At 37.1% G+C, this 20,104-nt stretch overlaps 1 protein-coding gene across 1 annotated transcript in view; it reads left to right on the plus strand.

The window, feature by feature from the left end:
• LOC107603081 (ATPase family AAA domain-containing protein 2B-like) overlaps positions 1–20,104 on the plus strand; it is a 69,198-nt gene that overhangs the window by 29,457 nt on the left and 19,637 nt on the right. The window contains exons 15-18 of the mRNA XM_016295778.1: positions 280–591; positions 5,205–5,349; positions 6,076–6,262; positions 6,451–6,636. Of these exons, the coding sequence (XP_016151264.1) occupies positions 280–591; positions 5,205–5,349; positions 6,076–6,262; positions 6,451–6,636 (830 nt within the window). The remainder of the gene's footprint in view (positions 1–279; positions 592–5,204; positions 5,350–6,075; positions 6,263–6,450; positions 6,637–20,104) is intronic.

Below are 20,104 nucleotides of genomic sequence, written 5' to 3' on the forward strand. Positions count from 1 at the left end.
TAAATAAAAATAATAATAAAGTTTAAGCAATATCTTTTCATTTGATCTTTTCAAATTTCTAACCATTTCGAGTTTATTTTAACCATTAAATGGAAACCAAAAAAACAAAAAATTAGAGTTGTTATTATTTTATTTTATATCTATTTATTTTGTGTAATTATGCAACTGTTAGGTTGTAAATATTTAAAGTTAACAATTTACTAATGTTTTTGAACAGTATTAAAGGTGGCCACAGAGTGATGTTGTTGTCCAGATGAGTCTAACTCTGCTGTGTCTCAGGTTACTGTGGGGCCGACATCAAAGCACTTTGCACAGAGGCTGCGCTAGCGGCTCTGCGGCGGCGCTATCCTCAGATTTACGGCAGCAGCCAGCGTTATCACCTGGATGTGGGCTCCATCGTTTTGGGGCCGCAGGACTTTGGTCGTGCTCTGCGCTCCATAGTACCTGCGGGTCAAAGGGCCCTGACTCCACCCGGCCAGGCCCTTTCCTGCGTGTTGAAGCCCCTGCTGGAGCCTACACTGGCCCAAACGCTGGCCTGCCTGATGCGAGTCTTCCCCCACGCAGAGCTCCTGCACAGGGAACACATACACGGTACGCTCCCATTTCCTGCTGTTGGATTTTATGTTGTTCGGTGAGTTATTTCTACTATACATCACCGGTACAAAAATTGCTTTAATTAGTTTTTTCCCTTTGCTTTTCTTTTCTGATTTAGGTGTTTCATCATCCATTCAGATCTATTTTTTGTGCCTTACATACAGAGCTTTATAATTACCACCTCATATTACTGCTGGGAATAGAATTTTCCCAGTATTTTTAATGACTGCTCTCTTTGCAATAAGTCATGTGACTCATCCCACCATTTAGTTTTGAGCTTTTCTCTGCTGTATTTATACCATTGAACTGATTGTTTTAAAAGAAAATTGACAACTAGTGAGAGATTTTAGTTTTCCTGGATTGAGTTTGTTCATTATTATTATTATACATATTTCATAAATGGTTGATTTTTTTAATTAATGGAATCTTTTTCCTCTAGAAGATTTTATAAATGTTTTATCTTTAAAGTTTTACAAGACAGATTTCATATTTTTATTGTGCCTCATTACTTACTTGTGCCCTTGAATCGTTGAGTGAATCGTTTGGGAGTCGTTGAGCAAGTAAGGTAAAAATAAATGCATATTATAAGACAATAAAAGTGTTTTTTGTCCTTGCATGCATGTCACGCTGTTGTTGGGGACTCCCAAAACCAAAATATGAACCTTTCATTACCCATAATTGGGGCACTTTAATCCTTGGTGCGTTTTATATTGTTCTTATTTGTATATTATTATTATTATTATTATTATCATCTTATCAAATTAATGGAATCTTTTTCCTCTAGAAGATTTTATAAATGTTTTATCTTTAAAGTTTTACAAGACAGATTTCATATTTTTATTGTGCCTCATTACTTACTTGTGCCCTTGAATCGTTGAGTGAATCGTTTGGGAGTCGTTGAGCAAGTAAGGTAAAAATAAATGCATATTATAAGACAATAAAAGTGTTTTTTGTCCTTGCATGCATGTCACGCTGTTGTTGGGGACTCCCAAAACCAAAATATGAACCTTTCATTACCCATAATTGGGGCACTTTAATCCTTGGTGCGTTTTATATTGTTCTTATTTGTATATTATTATTATTATTATTATTATTATTATCATCTTATCAGTATTATTGTTAGTTTTTGCCAATTTTTTACAGGAACACTGAATGACCAAAAAAAGCACCAGCACCAGTCCTAAGTTCAGTTAAAATGGCTAATTTGCATTCATACATGGTTACTAAGTTTTAATTCTAATTACTAAACTTCTATTATTAAATAATACTTGATTGTCATATTATAATGCTCGACTGACTGATGTAAGAGTGTACTTTCAGATATTTAAAAAGCTGTGCCATTTTACAAACATATATATATATATATATATATGTGTGTGTGTATTTGTGTTTGTAAAATGGCACAGATTTATATATACAGTGCCGCTTGAAAGTTTGTGAACCCTTTAGAATTTTCTATATTTCTGCTTAAATATGACCCAAAACAATCAGATTTTCACACAAGTCCTGAAAATAGACACGGATAACCCAATCAAACAAATTAGATTAAAATATTTTCTTTTTCATTTATTTATTGAGAAAAATTATCCAGTATTACATATCTGTGCGGTGCAAAAGTATATGAATCTATAGGATCAGCTGTTAATTTCCAGGTGAAATTAAGAATCCATCTGTTCAGAGGTGTTTTCATTCAGTGAAATGACTATCAGGTGTCATTGCCTGCCCGGTTTTATTTAAAGAACAGGGATCTATCAAAGTTTGGTCATGTTTGTGGAAGTGTATCATGGCACGAACAAAGGAGATCTCTGAGGACCTCAGAAAAAGAGTTGCTGTTGCTCATCAGGCTAGAAAAGTTTACAAAAACTTCTCTAAAGAGTTTTGACTCCACAAATCCACAGTCAGACAGATGGTGTACAAATGGAGGAAATTCAAGACCACTGTTACCCTCCCCAGGAGTGACTGACCAACAAAGATCACTTCAAAAGGTTGCAAAGGAACCCAGGGTAACTTCTAAGCAACCAAAGGCCTTTCTTACATTGGCAAATGTTAATGTTTATGAGTCCATCATCAGGAGAACACTGAACAACCATGGTGTGCAAGGTGCATCCAAAAAGAACATTGCTTCCCGTCTGCAGTTTGCTAAAGATCATGTGGACAAGCCAAAGGAATTCTGGAGAAATGTTTTGTGGACAGATGAGACCAAAATAGAACTTTTTGGTTTAAATGAGAAGCGTTCTGTTTGAAGAAAAGAACATACTGCATTCAAGCATAAGAACCTATATACCATCTGTGAAACGTGGTGGTGGTAGTATCATGTTTTGGGCCTGTTTTGCTGCATCTGGTCCAGGACAGCTTGCCATCATTGATGGAACAATGAATTCTGAATTATACCAGCAAATTCTAAAGGAAAATGTCAGGACATCTGTCCATGAACTGAATCTCAAGAGAAAGTGGGCCAAACAGCAAGACAACAACCCCAAGCACACAAGTCGTTCTACCAAAGAATGGTTAAAGAAGAACAATGTTAATGTTTTGGAATCACAGAGTCAAAGTCTGGACCTTAATCCAATTGAAATGTTGTGGAAGGAGCTGAAGCAAGCAGTTCATAGGAGGAAACCCACCAACAGCACAGAGTTGAAGTGGTTCTGTACTGAGGAAGGGGCTAGAATTCCTACAAACCGATCAGCAGTTACAAGTAACTTTACCTGCAGTTACTGCTGCAAAAGGGGGTCAGACCAGACACTGAAAGCAAAGATTCACATACTTTTGCACCACACAGATATGTAACATTTGATAATTTTTCGCAATAAATAAATGGCAAAGAAAATATTTTTGTCTCATTTGTTTGTTTGGGTTCTCGGTCTACTTTCAGGACTTGAAATTGAGTCATTCTTAGAGTCAAAATTCTAAAGGGTTGACAAACTTTCAAGTAGCACTGTGTGTGTATGTGTATGTATGTATATATATATATATAATTATACTAAAACTAAAATTAAAATAATGGAAAAACCCTTAAAGGGGTCATATGATGCTTTTTTAAAAAAAAGATCATTATTTTGTGTATTTGGTGTAACAGAATATGTTGACATGCTTTAATGTTCAAAAAACACATTATTTTTCAAATACTGTACATTATTGTAGGTCCTCTATGCCCCGCCTCTCTCAAACGCTTAGTTTTCTACAAAGTCCCTCCTTCCGACAGGCGCAGTCTGCTCTGATTGGCCAGCTGACCCAGTGCATTGTGATTGGCCGAGCACCGCAAGCACTCGTCGGAAATGTAACGCCCCTTACCATAATCGCGAGCTTCATCTTTCAAAATAAATGTAAAGACAGTAAATAATGTCATTAGTTTTACCATCAGTTCAAGCCCGAAAGTGGAACAGAGTCGCGTGACAGACACAGTGATGATGCAGTACACAAGCCGCGGTTAAGACAACTGACTCCACTGTGATGTGACGCTGTCTCTCTCTCTCTCTCACTCACACACACACACACGATGCACAAAACTCTGCATTTGAACAGTCAATAGCAAATACTTAAACTAATAACAAAACAGTAGCTGATTCAGAAGCGCCAGATTGTCATAGCCAAGTCAGAATTTCCTCCTCTCCTAGGTTCACGAAACGGTCGTTCATAAAATGCATTGATGTTCTGTTGTAAGTATTCCTAAATGCAATTCCTAAATGCATCTACTTTCGGAAGGCCAAATAAAGTGCTTTTGCTTTCGCCTAGAAACACACAGTGTCCATCTGACATGGCTGCTTCAACACTAACTGCGGTTACTGAAACCACGCCTTCTTTCTTTGCGTGCACATTTGGGCGCATTATGCAAATATTTCCACATAGTGAGGTAGATATGTGGGGGCGAGGCAGAATCTTAACTTTTATAAAGAATATCTCTTTGGTTTTGAGACTTTAGTCTTTGCAACTTCAGGGATCTTATCTATGCACAATCAGCTTGTAACACTCCAAAGAGAAAGGAAAACTTGAAATCGCATCATATGACCCCTTTAAGATAACATGTAGAAAGAAAAAAAGCATCTTAAGCATGCAGAATAACATAAGTGGACTTTGAACGATTATGTAATTGTGGCATCCGTAATTGTAATCGCGATTAGTAATTTGATTAATTGTGCAGCCCTAATATATAGTGTAATATAGTATAGTATTTCAGTCTGGCAAGTAAACTAAAATTTACTAGCCAATGGCGATTCAATTGCCAAGGTGTCTGTAGAGGGTTGATATATGATATGTGTGTTGATATATATATACATACATACATATACATATACATATATAAAATTTTCCCAAAAGTGCAAGATTTTCCTTTTACTTTTACAAATTTGTTACTGAGGGATGTTTTATTTACTGCTGAGGGAAAGGGGGGATTAAAATATAAGATGAAATAAAATCATTATATTATTATTTATGTTTATGTATTTTTTTTATTTGTCTATCAGAGTAACTTTCCCCAATACTAACGCATCAAATCAAAGCACTTTTCCTGCTGCATGTTGTTTTCTGTTTTAGTTAAACTGCTGTTTTTGTAAACCACTCTAAAGCTGAAGAAATGTCAGCAGAAATGTGAAGTTGTTTCTCTGTGATTTCAGACACTGACAATCATCAGTTGGTGGAGGACTCGTACAGCGAGGACGAGGAATGTCTTGGTGCTCCTTCCATTTATGAAACTCATTCAGGATCGCTGAAGGAAGCAGCTTCCTGCACGACCCATAAACCCTTTCTCCACTTTACCACGTGAGTCAGTCGAATTCATACAGAACTCACTTTTCATCCTCAGCACACTTTAATAATCAATACACCGAGCCCCTTCATTTATTATGCCTATGTTGCAATTTTAATTGTAAATCTTAATTTTTTTTCCATGAGTACAGCCGTTCATGCTGATATGGCAATAGAAAATAAACAAACAAAACATGTCAGATTTATAAGTCTCGAAGGGGTTTACATGATAAAATCAAATGCTGTGTTTTTCTGCCATCTGTTGGTATGCTGCAGGACTAACAGTCTGCACTGAGACAGCTCATGTTCCTCAGCAGACCTGCTTCAATCGCATTTGCATTGATTTGTTCTTCACAGTTCAGTAAAACTGTGTTTTATGGCATTAGCTTGCGATCATCAATACTTGCAGCCCCTCACACTTAAATGAGATTTTGGCAAGTGGTTCATCTTAATATATTATTATACAGTATAGATGACAAATGCATGAAAATGTGTCCTCCCTAAAGAGCTGCCAACTTGATCAATTTCCTTATTTATTTCTCCTCATTATTGGAGTTTTATTTTGTCGTCGTAGCTTCGTTCCAGTTGTCAGGAACTCTTCCTAAATGAGAAACTGAGGCAGCTTCTCAAAACTAGCATCTGTGTAAACAGCATGTCTGTGCTTCTAGATTTGAATTGAATGTTTCTAACTAACCTAGACAGATGGATAGATAGATAGTGACCTTTTTCTTTTTGTTTCAGTTCTGCCTACCGGCAGCCCACCTCTTACCGGCCACGCCTGCTGCTGACGGGACCCCAGGGCGCGGGGCAGAGCACGCACCTGGCCCCTGCCCTGCTGCACCACCTGGAGAAGTTCACTGTGCACCGTCTCGACCTACCCACGCTATACTCCGTCAGTGCCAAAACCCCAGAGGAATCCTGTGCTCAGGCAAGCTGAAAAAAACAACATCACTTTTAAAGACTTGACACGTCCAGTGTGTGGTGCTGTGGGCTTGTAGTACTGTTGTTGTGCTTAAAATGTGTGATGATGGTAGCCATCACACCATATCCACCTTATTTTCTACATAGGATTGAATGCAGTCATTTGTAACGTCTGGTATGTGTGTCTGTGTGTAGTTGTTTCGTGAGGCTCGGCGATGTGTACCCAGCATCATCTACATGCCTCACATCAGTGACTGGTGGGAAGCCATCAGTGAGACGGTCAAGAGCAGCTTCCTCACACTCCTGCAGGATGTACCCTCATTCACACCGCTCCTCATCCTCGCCACAGCAGAGACCGTCTACCAGCAGCTCCCAGACGAGGTGACCAATCTGTCCCCTGGACAAACCCCTAAACTTAAATACACTTATTTTGTGTAACCGTTTGTTACAGGCATGAATATATGTGTTTTGTTGTGGAGACAAGTTTCTTTTCTAAGGGTTAGGTGTACTTGTTTTGTTTTTTTTACAATCTGTGATGGTTGAATGCATGCCGCTCATATTATGTGAAGGGTAAAATTATTAATTATAATTATATGTGACCCTGGAGCACAAAACCAGTCTTAAGTCGCTGGGGTATATTTGTAGCAATAGCCAAAAATACATTGTATGGGTCAAAATTATAGATTTTTCTTTTATGCCAAAAATCATTAGGACATTAAGTAAAGATCATGTTCCATGAAGATATTTTGTAAATTTCTTACTGTAAATATATCAAAACTTAATTTTTAATTGGTAATATGTATTGCTAAGAACTTCATTTGGACAACTTTAAAGGCAATTTTCTCAATATTTAGATTTTTTTTGCACCCTCAGATTCCAGATTTTCAAATAGTTGCATCTGGGCCAAATATTGTCCTATCCTAACAAACCATACATCAATGGAAAGCTTATTTTTAATATTAATAATAATATAATATTTTTTACAATTATTGAAAAATTTACCCTTATGACTAGTTTTGTGGTCCAGGGTCACATATTAGAATTAAATATTTACATATTGAATTCTAATCATAAAAAAAATTGTGATTTAGTATTTTTAAAAGTGTTTTTTTTTTTATAAATATTATTTGTAGTTTGAACTAAGACGTCAATTCAGCAATCTGTCACGCCACATCAGTGTCCAAACGACATTTATTGTTTGAATTACCATATAAAATCTACAGAATTTGAACGATCAGACTTTGTCTAAGGTTTGTTTTGAATTCTTTGCTGCTTTGTTTCTAATTTGTTTTTTTTCTAGTCTAAAAGATCGATATTTCTCTCAATCTCGATTTAAAGGTGCAGTAAGTTCTGAGTAAATTGCAGTAAATTTCTGAGAAACGCTGTTGAAAGTGGATCAGGCCGAACACCTAAACACACTTGTAGCCAATCACCAGTAAGGGGTGCGTCCACTTGTGATGGAGGAGGTGCCTGTGTTGCATGGGGTGCTTCTCAATTCTTATTTGTGCATCCTCGTTTCCTTTCCTCGTGTCTTAGCTCCACCCCGGTTAGGATAAGAGGGAAGGATGCAAGGAAAGAAAATGAGGACAGAAGAATCCAAGGAACGGTTATTTGTACATTGGAATATTCTTGATCACTCAAGCGTCACTTCAAAGCGGCATCAGCTGGGCTAAAGGGATCTGCCCTTATGTTGTTTTGGTGATTTCAAATATCAACAGTGTTTCTCAGAAATTGCTTACTGCTCCTTTAGCTTCAATATTGATTCATTAAAATGAAGATTTATAAAACTAGGTATATATAAAATAGATATCTAAAATGAAGTTTCACATGTGTAGTTGTAAAACAAACGCTGTATTTGCGCTGTATATGTGTGTATGTGTTTGTGTGTATTAGGGATATGCCGGTATCAAATTTTCATGTTGTGATTAATTGCTAATGCTTTTATTACGGTATACGGTATTATCATGATATTGAAATTTAGTTTTTAAAAAAGTGCTGTCATAATACAGTATAACAGGTTTAGTAACTTTTTTCTTATAACAAAAATAACTGAACATTTAAATGCAATAAAGTAATACAGAAAATGCAATAAAGTAATACAGAAAAATGTATAAAGTTAAAAGTTTTACACAGATTAAAGTGCAAAAGAACCCTTTACAATAAGACCTCATTAGTTAACCTTAGTTAATGCATTAACATTCACAATGAACAATAGCTACATTTGCTACAGAAGTTATTAATCTTAGTTAAAAAATACAAGTCTTGGTTCATGTTAGCTCATTAAATAACACAGTTGCAACTTTCGATTTTAACAACGTGTTATTAAATATTGGAATACCTAAGATTAATGAATGTTCAGAAGAATTTTTCATTGGCAGTTTAACTAATGTTAACTAATGAAGCCCTAATGTAAAGTGTGACCGAACAATAAAGAATCAAAACGCTTTCAAACAATATCTAGGGCATGTTGTAGTCCAGATTAAAATGTAAAAAAAAGTAAATTAAATCTAAATATTTAAATTTAAATATTATCTAAGTATTTGGCTCTGTGATGAACATCATAGCAAATACACAAATCTGAATGGCTGTTTAAATCATTTAAACACGATTCAGAAACAGAAAGTAGTGCAGCTGCTTTGTTTACAGGGTTTCCGAGGTAACGGCTTCATTTAAATTATTATTATTATTATTTCTGCAGTTTAGCGCCATCTGCTGTCAGAGAGTGAAAGTGCGCTTTCATCCAGAGCGTCTCTCACATGTTTCCGCCATGTGCTTCTCGTCCGCGCTTATTAACATCAGAATGCGCACGCGTATTTCATGCAGCATACAGCGGTGTTGTGCATTTTGACCAGTTGATGCGAAAAGTATTCTTAAAATGCATTCAAAATTCGGAATAATTTGTAATATATAATTATTCACGGTATTTAGAAGTGCCCACGATAACAATATAGTGCATATTCATTACCGTGATATATCGCATTACCGAATACCGGCATAAGTCTAGTGTGTATATACAGTATATATATATATATATATATATATATATATATATATATATATGTAGGGGTATAGATATATCCATTATATATAATATATATATATATATATATATATATATATATATATATATAGGGGTGTCGAAATTGATGCATCGCAATGCGGACGTGGACGATTCTCCATCGATGCAGTAATAGACCATAATCGATTATAGCCTTCTGACGTCATTTGCATACGCGCTTGTTAAAAATGCACTCTATTTTAAAATCTGAGCTTAGCTTTCTTCCGCACATGGCACATGTGTGCGCTAGAGACAATCGCGGCGGGCTTCATTGCACAGGATATGCGCTGTGAGACGCGTGCGTATTGCTTGACTGCGCTTCCATTCGCTGTTATTTTAGTCTTTTACTTTAGATGTGCTTTCATTTATGCCGTTTGGAACGCAGTAGCCTAAGTTTTAGATGCACGAAACTCACGTACTGTCAGACTTTCACGTGCGCTTTGTGCTTGTCCTGAAGCTCGTGGCTGTGGTTAAATTCACTTGCATCTACTTTTATGATACATAATTGATGTAAACAATCAGTTATGTTTTCAGAACAGGACAAAACATCTGATATGTCGAATTGTCACTATCTCGCGAATGCGCCGGTTGATCTTCACCAAATTCGGGGGATCCCTTCAGCTCGAGGAGCCCTATCGAATGCCACCCTCCACGTGTCATTAGCCCCCCGGGATCGCTAGATTGGTCGGTGCCGGATCGCAAATTTAACCCCCCGTAACTCCCGAACCCCGGGGGCTATCCACGCGGGGGTGGGCTCATTCGAAAGAGGGCCTCAAGACGTACACTCGATTTGCGTTCGCGAGGGTTCCTCGAGCTGAAGGGATCCCCCGAATTTGGTGCGGATTGGTGCAGATGGCCGTTCAAAGTTTCAATGGTTTTCCATAGACTTAAGCTTTAAAGCGTTTCATCCAGGTTGCCAGTAGCAAACAATGGAGCATGCTCTGCTGGACAAACTAAGTAATTACACCATTTCAAGCATTTTATCTGCAATATATGTTCTGTAAAAAAAAAATTCATATCGGTGGCATATTCGCCGATACCGATATATCGGCGACAGGCTCATATCGGCCGATAATATCGGCAAAACGATATATCGGTGGGGCTCTAGTCGAAATAGATCTGCGCATTAGTGTGAATGCAGCCTGTTAAAGCTGCCACGGTCTATGATCTCATCAGTAATAATCAAATGGCAAAAAAAAAACAAAAGAAAAACCCATAACTATGATTAGCCTATCTGTAAACTTTCAGATACTTAATGCACTCCCAGATAATGAAAGTGTTTTTTGTTTATCCCTTGTAATTGTGTTTTCCCCCTTTATTACTTTATATTTGCTTGTATGTTTTAAAAGCTATATTTATTTTTAATTCTTAACAATAATTAATCAATTATATATTAATGAATATAATATTAATAATATGAATAATTAATTAACATTTATTTTAAAAAGTAACCTGCTTATATAATTCAATAAAAAGGCACAAAATAAATTGATATAATCGTGATGCATCGTGATATCGAACTGAATTGAATTGTTGACATGATGATCGTAATCGAATATAGAGAGAGAGAGAGTGATAACATGAGCCTAATTTGTGTACCATGTGCTAGGCCAAGGCTCAACCTTTTTCTTTTTTGTTTTCTTTTTGACTTTTTTGTCCCTTGTTCTCCTTTTTCCTTTAAGGCCTGACCTGTACCCGTCATTCCCTTTCTATTATTTTCTAGTCCTTTTCTAAGCACACCAGGGGCGTTAAAATCAGTTTTCAAAGACATGACAGGAAGAGCATGTGAGACAAGTCTTTAAAATAAAAGAGGGTGCGAGAGGGGGGAAGGAAGAGATAAGTAATTCAGTCTGAAGTCACATAACCAAAAAACCCTCTCTCATAATTATGCTGACGGGGAGTCACTCTGGCAGCTCTGCGGTTTCACCTCACAATTCAGCATCAAGCGCCTCCAGCGGCTCATGCTGTGCGCACCATGCATCCCAGGGTGTGTCGCTGGGTGAATAGTGATTGGCTGGTGGCGAAGCCCTTGATCATAGCCCCTGCTGAAGAGAATGATGCCCACCAGGAGGGCACGAGAGTGTTTAGAATAAAAGAATTAATGTTATTGACAGCCCCGTCTCTTGCTCGCTCTCTTCCTGCAAGGTGTGTTCATTAAAGCCTGTCTCGTTCCTCTGAGAATAGACACATATTTAATTGATAGGAGACGAGGATGTGTTGGTTATTTTACCCTCTATGTGGTGCTGGGTTCTGTCACACTTGTTTTTTGTTTTCTCACGCGCTTTGAAAATTTGGCTGGATTTTAAATGTTGAATGACCCCTTTGAAGACCCCTGTGGCGTCTTGATGTTGAAATTCTACCTATATGACAGTGTTTGCATTATGAATCTGCAGTCACTACGTATTTTGCTCGGTTCGGTTTGAATTGCTCGAATTTTTTTGTATTTTGACATGAGTAATAGTTCTTGAATTATACCAGAATAATGTGCAGAGACAAATATTAGATACATTTAATAATATAGTCATTTGTAGGTTGATTTTGCTGAAAAGGGGAAAATATTTAAAGGGATAAATATCTTAAGCGATTTTTCAATTTATTTACGTATTTTTTTAAATCAGCATCAGTCAACGTTGGATACACTGGCCAATATTGGATATTTAAGTGTATGTTTTCCTCTATTTTAAAGTTTTTAGATGACCTTTGCCATCATGTTACGCTCGCATAGTTAATCTTAAAAAAAAAAAAAAGCTTTTATTTCATAACACCGTTAAAGGTAATTAACAACTCAAAATGAATTGCAATTTTTCATGCTGTGCATCCTAAATTTATATTTAAAATGACTTAAATTAGTTTACTCCTAGTTTTATAGTATAATTTTGGCCATTTATTAGTTATTGGCCATAACTGTAATTAAATACACTATTTATTTGTAGTTAATTATTATTTAACTGCAAATAATGATTAACTCCTTTTGGCATACTTCATCTAGGTTGCACAGCCTATTGGTTTATGTTAACCAACACTGTCTAGTGTTAACCAATATTCAAGCATCTATTTAGGCATCTCTTGCAAATCCTGGTTAAAAAGCTTCCTTAAAGTGTGTCTTTTGAAGTCTCAACAGAGCAGTATTCCTCCACAATCTTGCTCTGGCTCCATAGAGAACGCCCACTTTTCATGATCCAATCCATTTCTGATGGATTCTATCAAGTCCCGCCCCTACATTTCATTTAGTTATTTATTTTTGTCCTTGTTTGAATCAGAAATATGTCGTAGTGTGGAAGTAAAATGGGTTGCAAATGTCCTTTTATGTTGACTTCAACCCAGAGTTTTGACAAGCACAGAAGATCTGAAGTGGCTTTGAATGGTGAAGTGGGCAAATTCAGAGAATCGGCTGTTTGAATCCACAACGCCTGTTCCCGCTTTGAAATGTACCCCAAGGCCCCTTCAGTGGAATCATACCATCCTCGCTCTGAATCGTACCACCTTACCTTGGTGTGAGAGTCATCTCTTCATCCGGACAGGGGGTCCTGTGTTAAAGCCGCGATCAATACTGGAGCTTCACAGTAACACCACAAGAGCTTCTACGGTCAGATTCTCCCTTAGAATAAACCATCCCGGCCTCTCCCACTCATGAACACTTGAATCCAGAGCCTCTGAGATTTGGAAATGGAGAGTTTGTGTGTGGAATTCAGAAAGGAGTGCTGTGAAGGATCAGGAGGTGTTTGGCCTTCACTGATGTCAGCAGGTAGTTATATGAAACACCCGGTAGTCATGCTTTAGAATGAGATGGAAAGGCGCTGTCCTGAACTGATAAATAATCTTTTAAAGTAACCCTTGGGAAGAAGTACATAAGTGACATATGTTCATTTGAATCTGTTGGTTTTATCTGTGGTTATCTGTGATCACCATATCATAGCTTGTATCCCTCCAAATTGAATCGACAGCACTAAATCTAAATTTTTGTTGCATGTTTATAAAGTGAAATGACGTGACATGTGGCCAAGCATGGTGACCCATACTTGGAATTAGTGCTCTGCATTTATTCCATCCAAAGTGCACACACACACAGCAGTGAACACACACACCGTGAACACACACCCGGAGCAGTGGGCAGCCATGCTGCTCCCCCCACCCACAATCCCCATTATTAGGCCACGACTTCCCCATTATTGTAGCCATATTAACTCTGGGTAAGGCAAATAACAAGTTTTTTTATGTAAATGAGTAATATTTTTTTTAATTTCTGCAAAATATCACCATGATTTGAGGAAAAATTGAATTGTGATTTTTCTGGTCAAAATTGTTATTATGTAAAATGTTAATTATTACTAAATACAAAATTTAAATATTAAACAAAATGAATATTGAAATTATAATATTTCACTGTAATCTTAGAAAGCAAGTATTTAATAATTTTAATTTACATTACACAGTAAAACTTCAATAAGAATATTTATGACTGTCTTAATTTCTTTATTTTCAATGTTAAACCATCTTTTTTTTGGCAAAAAGCCATTAAAGCTTCTCTTTTGTTGACAACAGCTGGTTTACAAGTGCTTCTCATTACATGTTTGGGATGATTGTTGACTCGTGTTGTGTTTCCAAATGTGTGCTATAAGCATCCAACACAATCAGAGATGGAGTACATGTGAAGCAACCTTTATTGTGAGCTGAGCCTTTTTTGAATTGACAAAACAAAATCACAATATGGCCTAGTGTGATTATTTCAATGAAGCCCTATTTTTAAAGGGTTAGTTCACCCCCTAATGAAAATTCTGTCATTAATTACTCACCCTCATGTCGTTCAAAACCCGTAAGACCTCAGTTCATCTTCGGAACACAAATTAAGATATTTTTGATGAAATGTGAAAGCTCTCTGACCCTCCATAGACAGCAACGCAACTGAAATGGTAAAACAGTCCATGTGACATCAGTGGCTCAACTTCAATTTTGCAAAGCTACAAGAATACTTTTTATGCGTAAAGAAAACAAAAATTACATAATTTATTTAACAATTCTTCTTCCCCGAGTTATGTCTTCTGCCATTTTGGAGAGTACCCAAGAACGTAATCAGCATTAATCAGTAAATTGACGTTAGGAGGGGAAAGTGCGCGCATGAACGTAATCGGCGTAATCAGCTTGGTTTACACTTAGGATAAAGCATGCATATGCATTGCGATACTCTCCAAAATGGCAGAAGACAGTAACTTGGGGGAGAAGAATTGTTGAATAAAGTCATCATTTATGTTTTCTTTGTGCACAAAAAGTATTCTGATGTCACATGGACTGTTTTACCGATGTCCTTGCTACGTTTCTGTCTGGGAACATTTCAGTTGCGTTGCTGTCTATGGAGGGTCAGAGAACTCTCAGATTCCATCATAAATATCTTCATTTGTGTTCCGAAGATGAACGGAGGTCTTACGGGTTTGGAACGACATGAGGGTGAGTAATTAATGACAGAATTTTCATTTTGGGGTGAACTAACCCTTTAACGAAAAAAATTAAGTGTCAATTATGTGAATGGCATGAGCTGATCATAACTCTGCAGTTGATTCAGTGACTATTTTCATTCAGACCAGGTTGTTTTGGCGAAATCTTTGAAACAAACCAAAGATTTCTTTGTGATTTGGCTTGCTTGCCATTTTGGCATGCTTTTTGGAAAACAAGAAAGTGCCTCACTCATTCTCTCCTTCTTTTTCTCATATTAATTATACTTATATTAATTGTATGAAATCAACATGCTGACAGATTGGTTATAATATTTAAAAAACCGGCATACCTTAGTAACAATTTCCTGTTCCATTCACCTCAAGTAGGCCTTAAGTGGGAAGATATTGAACCTACTTTGGTTCAAGATTTTAAAAAGTCCATTAGCCCAGAGCTTATCCGCGTTAAGTGCAACCCAAATATGCAAAGTAGAAGCTCGAGAACAGTTTGCGCTGGCCTTCAGCTTCTGGCACGTTCAGCGAGACAGCTGTCCTCTCTGCGGCACTGCACGTCAGGGGTGAGGCCTCCGATAAATTAAAAGAAACGGGAACAAAATAACCACAAAAAATCTCTCAACTCGTCCGTTCCCTCACATTTCTTAAAGAGAAAGATGTAGAGCCAGATGCCAGTTCCGTCTGTAAACAGCATCTGCAGTGGGGGCAGGTGGTATAGATCACAGGAAGGAGGTACGTGCCCCTGTGCTCGGGTGCAGAAAGAGTTTTGGCTCATGCCAGCGTATGTAGGAGGGATGCCAGCAGTCAGCTCCAGCAGTGTAAGGTTACACCTCAGTGTGCACTTGTTAGTTCACTATAACACCTTCAAGGTCTGCATTGAGCAGCCTGATGTCTTTTTATCTGTCTGTGTAATTTTGTCTTTCAGTGTTTTAATCTTAGTCCATATGGGTAATGACAAAGACTATAGAATACCCAAGACGTGTCACTCGTATAGTTTTGAATGGGGAAAAATGCAACGCTGAATATGGCCGCTCAATCGCAGGAAGCCCCGCCTTCTGAATGAAAGAACCAGTCGCTAATCGGTAAAGTCAGCGCGTCACTGCTGCTGCCGTTAGAAGTCCTGGTTGCTATAGAAACAGTCCGCGTTCTGAGACGTGCGCTCAGGACTGCGCATGCGCACTGGCTGATCTAGCCTGAAAAATAAGCTTTTTATAATGCTTTTTGAGCAAAAGAAACAACATTTATGACACAATTGTTGCCAGATTTCATTAGTGATTTCAAATATAAAATTTAATCGTAAGCTTAGTGAACAGTTTTGGAGAATGATGTTTCCCCATTCAAAGAGATAGGAGCTGCACTTGCATGCCCGAGAGGCGTTTCAAAGATGGCCACCGAGTGACATGACTTGCCTTAAAGGGACTTTGGTAATGATCATTTAATAAAACAAAAACTATATATGTGACCCTGGACCACAAAACCAGTCATAAGGGTCAATTTTCCGAAATTGAGATTTATACATCTTCTGAAAGCTGAATAAATAAGATTTCCATGGATGTATGGTTTGTTAGGATAGGACAATATTTGGCTGAGATGCAACTATTTGAATGTCTAGAATATACCCCAGCGACTTAAGACTGGTTTTGTGGTCCAGGGTCACTTATGGTTAAAAAAAAATCAATCAGTGACTTTACAAAATCTGTCAATACAATTGGCTTTAAAAGTGACTTTTTTAAAACTTTCTAATATTTCAGCTTAACTTGCACAAGTTTAACTAGTCTTTTTTTTTAGCTTGTTTTTCAATACAACATAATAATAAAAAAAAACAAGAATGCACATTTTTTTTTTGTCTAATTTTCCAGTTGAAATATCAAAAAATCCTTGAAACAAGATAAATGTACTTGAGATGCAGTACTGAAAGATGCTAAGATTCAGTGTTGGAGATTATATCATCAATATAATTATATTTCACCTTATTGCTCCAGCACAGTTTTTTTTCCACTTTTTTCACAAAATACATTTTTCTTGTTTCAAGCATTTTTTTTTTTGTATTTTAACTGGAAAATTAGACTAAAATATTAATTAAAAATAGGATTTTTGCAGTGTATAGATGACCAATTTGTATGCCGATTTCTCCAAAGTGTGAATACTATGATGTTTAAAGGGAAATTCTACCCAAAAATGTTGTTTCAAACTTCTTAATTCGCCTGACAAAAGAAGATATTTTGGAGAACGTTGGCGTCCACATTACGTTGCATCTCATTGACTTTTATTGTTTGGACAAAAGACATTTTTCAAAATGTCTTCCACAGAAGAAAGTCAGTCACATAGGTTTTTTGTATGACATGAGGGTGAGTAAATAATGACAGCATTTTCATTTTTGAATTAAATATCCATTTAAGTTGGAATCAGTGGGGCATTTTTTTCCTGGGGTCGTCCAAAGTTGACACCATGGTTTGAAATGACTTTTTTTAAAAGTGTATTTATATGGCACAACTTAATTTGACCTCTTAATTGTTTATTCACATTTAACATCATGAAAATGTTGCATTATGAAAGTAAATTTCATTGCACATGTCCTTTGATGTTGACTTTAAATTCAGATATCACACCGGTTTGCAAATCCCAACTGTATTATTTATCAGTTTCTTATCTGCTTGTTGTTCATTTGAAGTGAAGATGAAACGTGCGTCAATAAGAGAATGACAGGAAGAGACGAGAAATGTGTTTTTGATTTCCACATTTCCTCAGGATGCCTTGTTCTCTGGCGAGTTGAAAGGCCTATTTAGTCTCTCGGCTCTCTTCCTCTCAGAATCTGCATTAGTCTCCAAGGCTTCCATCAGCTCTGAGACCAATCATAAAATCACTACCTGGCTCTTTTGTGGGCTACTTGCTTTGCTTCCCTTCATCTCGCCTCAAGAGTTTGGACCAAAAAAGCCTGAAAGCAACCTGAGTGGAAACAAGTCTGCCAAGAGGGGACAAAGACATAAAATAATGCAGTTGATGAGGGATTGTTTGGATCTTCAACACCCGCTCATGATTGGAAATTGAACTTAAAGTGCTCTGCGGATCCTCATTATGGAGAAATTCTCTCCTAAATTTGTCGCCGCCTTGTAATATTTGGGGAGCCCTGGAGACTTCTTAAAGTGACTCAGTTTGCGCTTAGATATGAGAGCTTTACGATATTTAGGAGTCTTTGGCCTTTACCTGAATTCATTTGTCCTGATTGCTGCAGCCTTGAAGAAACGTACATGAACTTATAGTGCAGTTTTAACTGCTGATTCAGTATAGAAAAAAAAGCTCTCAGACTTCAGTAATTGGACCGGCACAGCACACTTTACAATGTGAAATTAGAGTTGAATGTAGCAATATGAAACTGCTCGTTAAAACACTCTCTTCAATGACACCTGTGACCATGTGCACCAGACACTGGTCATTATTTTCAGGTTTTCTCTTCATGCACGAGTCTTTGGCTGTCGGGAAGGATGCGTGCATCATCACATTTCTTCTTCATCCTTTCATTATGTTCCGTCAAATCACTCTTCGTTAAAACCTTTTGTTATCCTGCTCTTCTAATTGGCTGACTGACGGCAGCCATGATTTTGTCAAGTAGGATGTGTTGCTGGAACACCATGTTTTGTTGGTCCTAGAGCTGAATTTTAACAACTACCCCTAAAATTAGAGACAATCATTGGCTGATTTAATACGAAGTTGTAACCCTATTCTGATTGTTAAATAGCCATAAAAACAGAGGGAAATTATGCATAAAACATGTTGTTCAATCCCTATGTTTTAACCCATATGTATCTCTCTCTCTCTCTCGGTCCATGTATGTCTATATATATATATATATATGTGTATATGTATGTATGTATATATGATTATAGTGTATGTATGTATAATATAATAAGTATATGACGACATATAATAATATGATTATGCCAAATTATTTATGGTAACATTTAAAAAAATATCTGACATGTTCACACATCACATTGGTTTGATTTTCTTCCTGCTTTGGGTTTTACCCTATGAATACTGTATGTTTACCAACAAACTTTCTTTTCATAGTTCAAGCTGAGCAGAACAATGCTTCATGCCGGGAGAATATTTTCGAGAGTCAAAGTCCGTCATGCACTGTGCTTTCGGGGTAGAAACGAGAAAAAAAAAAGTGTTACACAAAAGAACAAAGAATGCTGTGGGAAAACCAAATTGACAGGGTTCAACACAAGTTTTAAATGAGTTTGCATGTTGGCTGGTTCACTTTTTTGCGAGATGTGTGATGCTTTTTAGTGGAGTCCCAGGGATTTGATCCCTGCTGGTTGGCAGCATTTGAAGAGCAGTATGGGTGATTTTGAGTGTGATTTTCATGGCAGATGTTCTCACAGTTTGTATATATGTTGAATTCATGAGTCACTGTTTTTGATGCTTAACTTAAAGCTTGTGTGTGTGTGTGTGTGTGTTTGTGTGTGTGTGTGTCTGTATGCGTGTATGTGTGTGACCCTGGCTGTGAAAACCCAGCAAAAGGCATTTTTTGGTGATTTACTGTTTTCTATGTAAAACCATCCTTCGTAAGATAAAGAACATTCTGTGAAAATGTAACCTTGATATCTTTAATATCGACTGAGTATGGCCATGTCAAAGATTGAAATTATAGTGAAATTAATGGTCGAAATCAAACTTTGATGCTCATCTCATAACTAGATTTTAAGACTTTAGCCTGGATTTCACAGAGAGGGTCTCTCTCTCTCACACACACACACACACACATACATATATATATATATGTATATATATTTATTTATTTGTATTCAAAAATTTGGAATCTAAAAACATTTTAATCATATAAAGGGTGTGTTAAAGGGGTCATGATGTTGCTAAAAAGAACATTATTTGGTGTATTTGGTGTAATGCAATGCGTTTATGCGGTTTAAGGTTAAAAAAACATTATTTTCCACATATTGTACATTATTGTTGCTCCTCTATGCCCCGCCTTTCTGAAACGTGTCGATTTTTACAAAGCTCATCGGTCTGAAAAGCGAGGTGTGCTCTGATTGGCCAGCTATCCAGTGCGTTGTGATTGGCCGAATACCTCAAGCGTGTGACGGAAATGTTACGCCCCTTACCATACTGTGATGCCCTGTCCGGCCGGAGCGTAACATAAAACCAAGTCTGCATTTGTAATCGGAGAAATGACAAACAACAAGCGCTACTCTACACAGCCCAAAACTCGTGTTTGAATCGTCAGTGGCAAATTCTATAAATATAAAAAACTTACTTACAAGTCTGTGAGTCAGAACAGCCGGCATTGTAGTCTACTCTCCCAGGATCAGGAAACAGTCCTCCATAAAAT

The sequence above is a fragment of the Sinocyclocheilus grahami genome, unplaced genomic scaffold (genome assembly GCF_001515645.1).
Source record: "Sinocyclocheilus grahami isolate Dianchi unplaced genomic scaffold, SAMN03320097.WGS_v1.1 scaffold340.1, whole genome shotgun sequence".
NCBI lineage: Eukaryota > Metazoa > Chordata > Actinopteri > Cypriniformes > Cyprinidae > Sinocyclocheilus > Sinocyclocheilus grahami.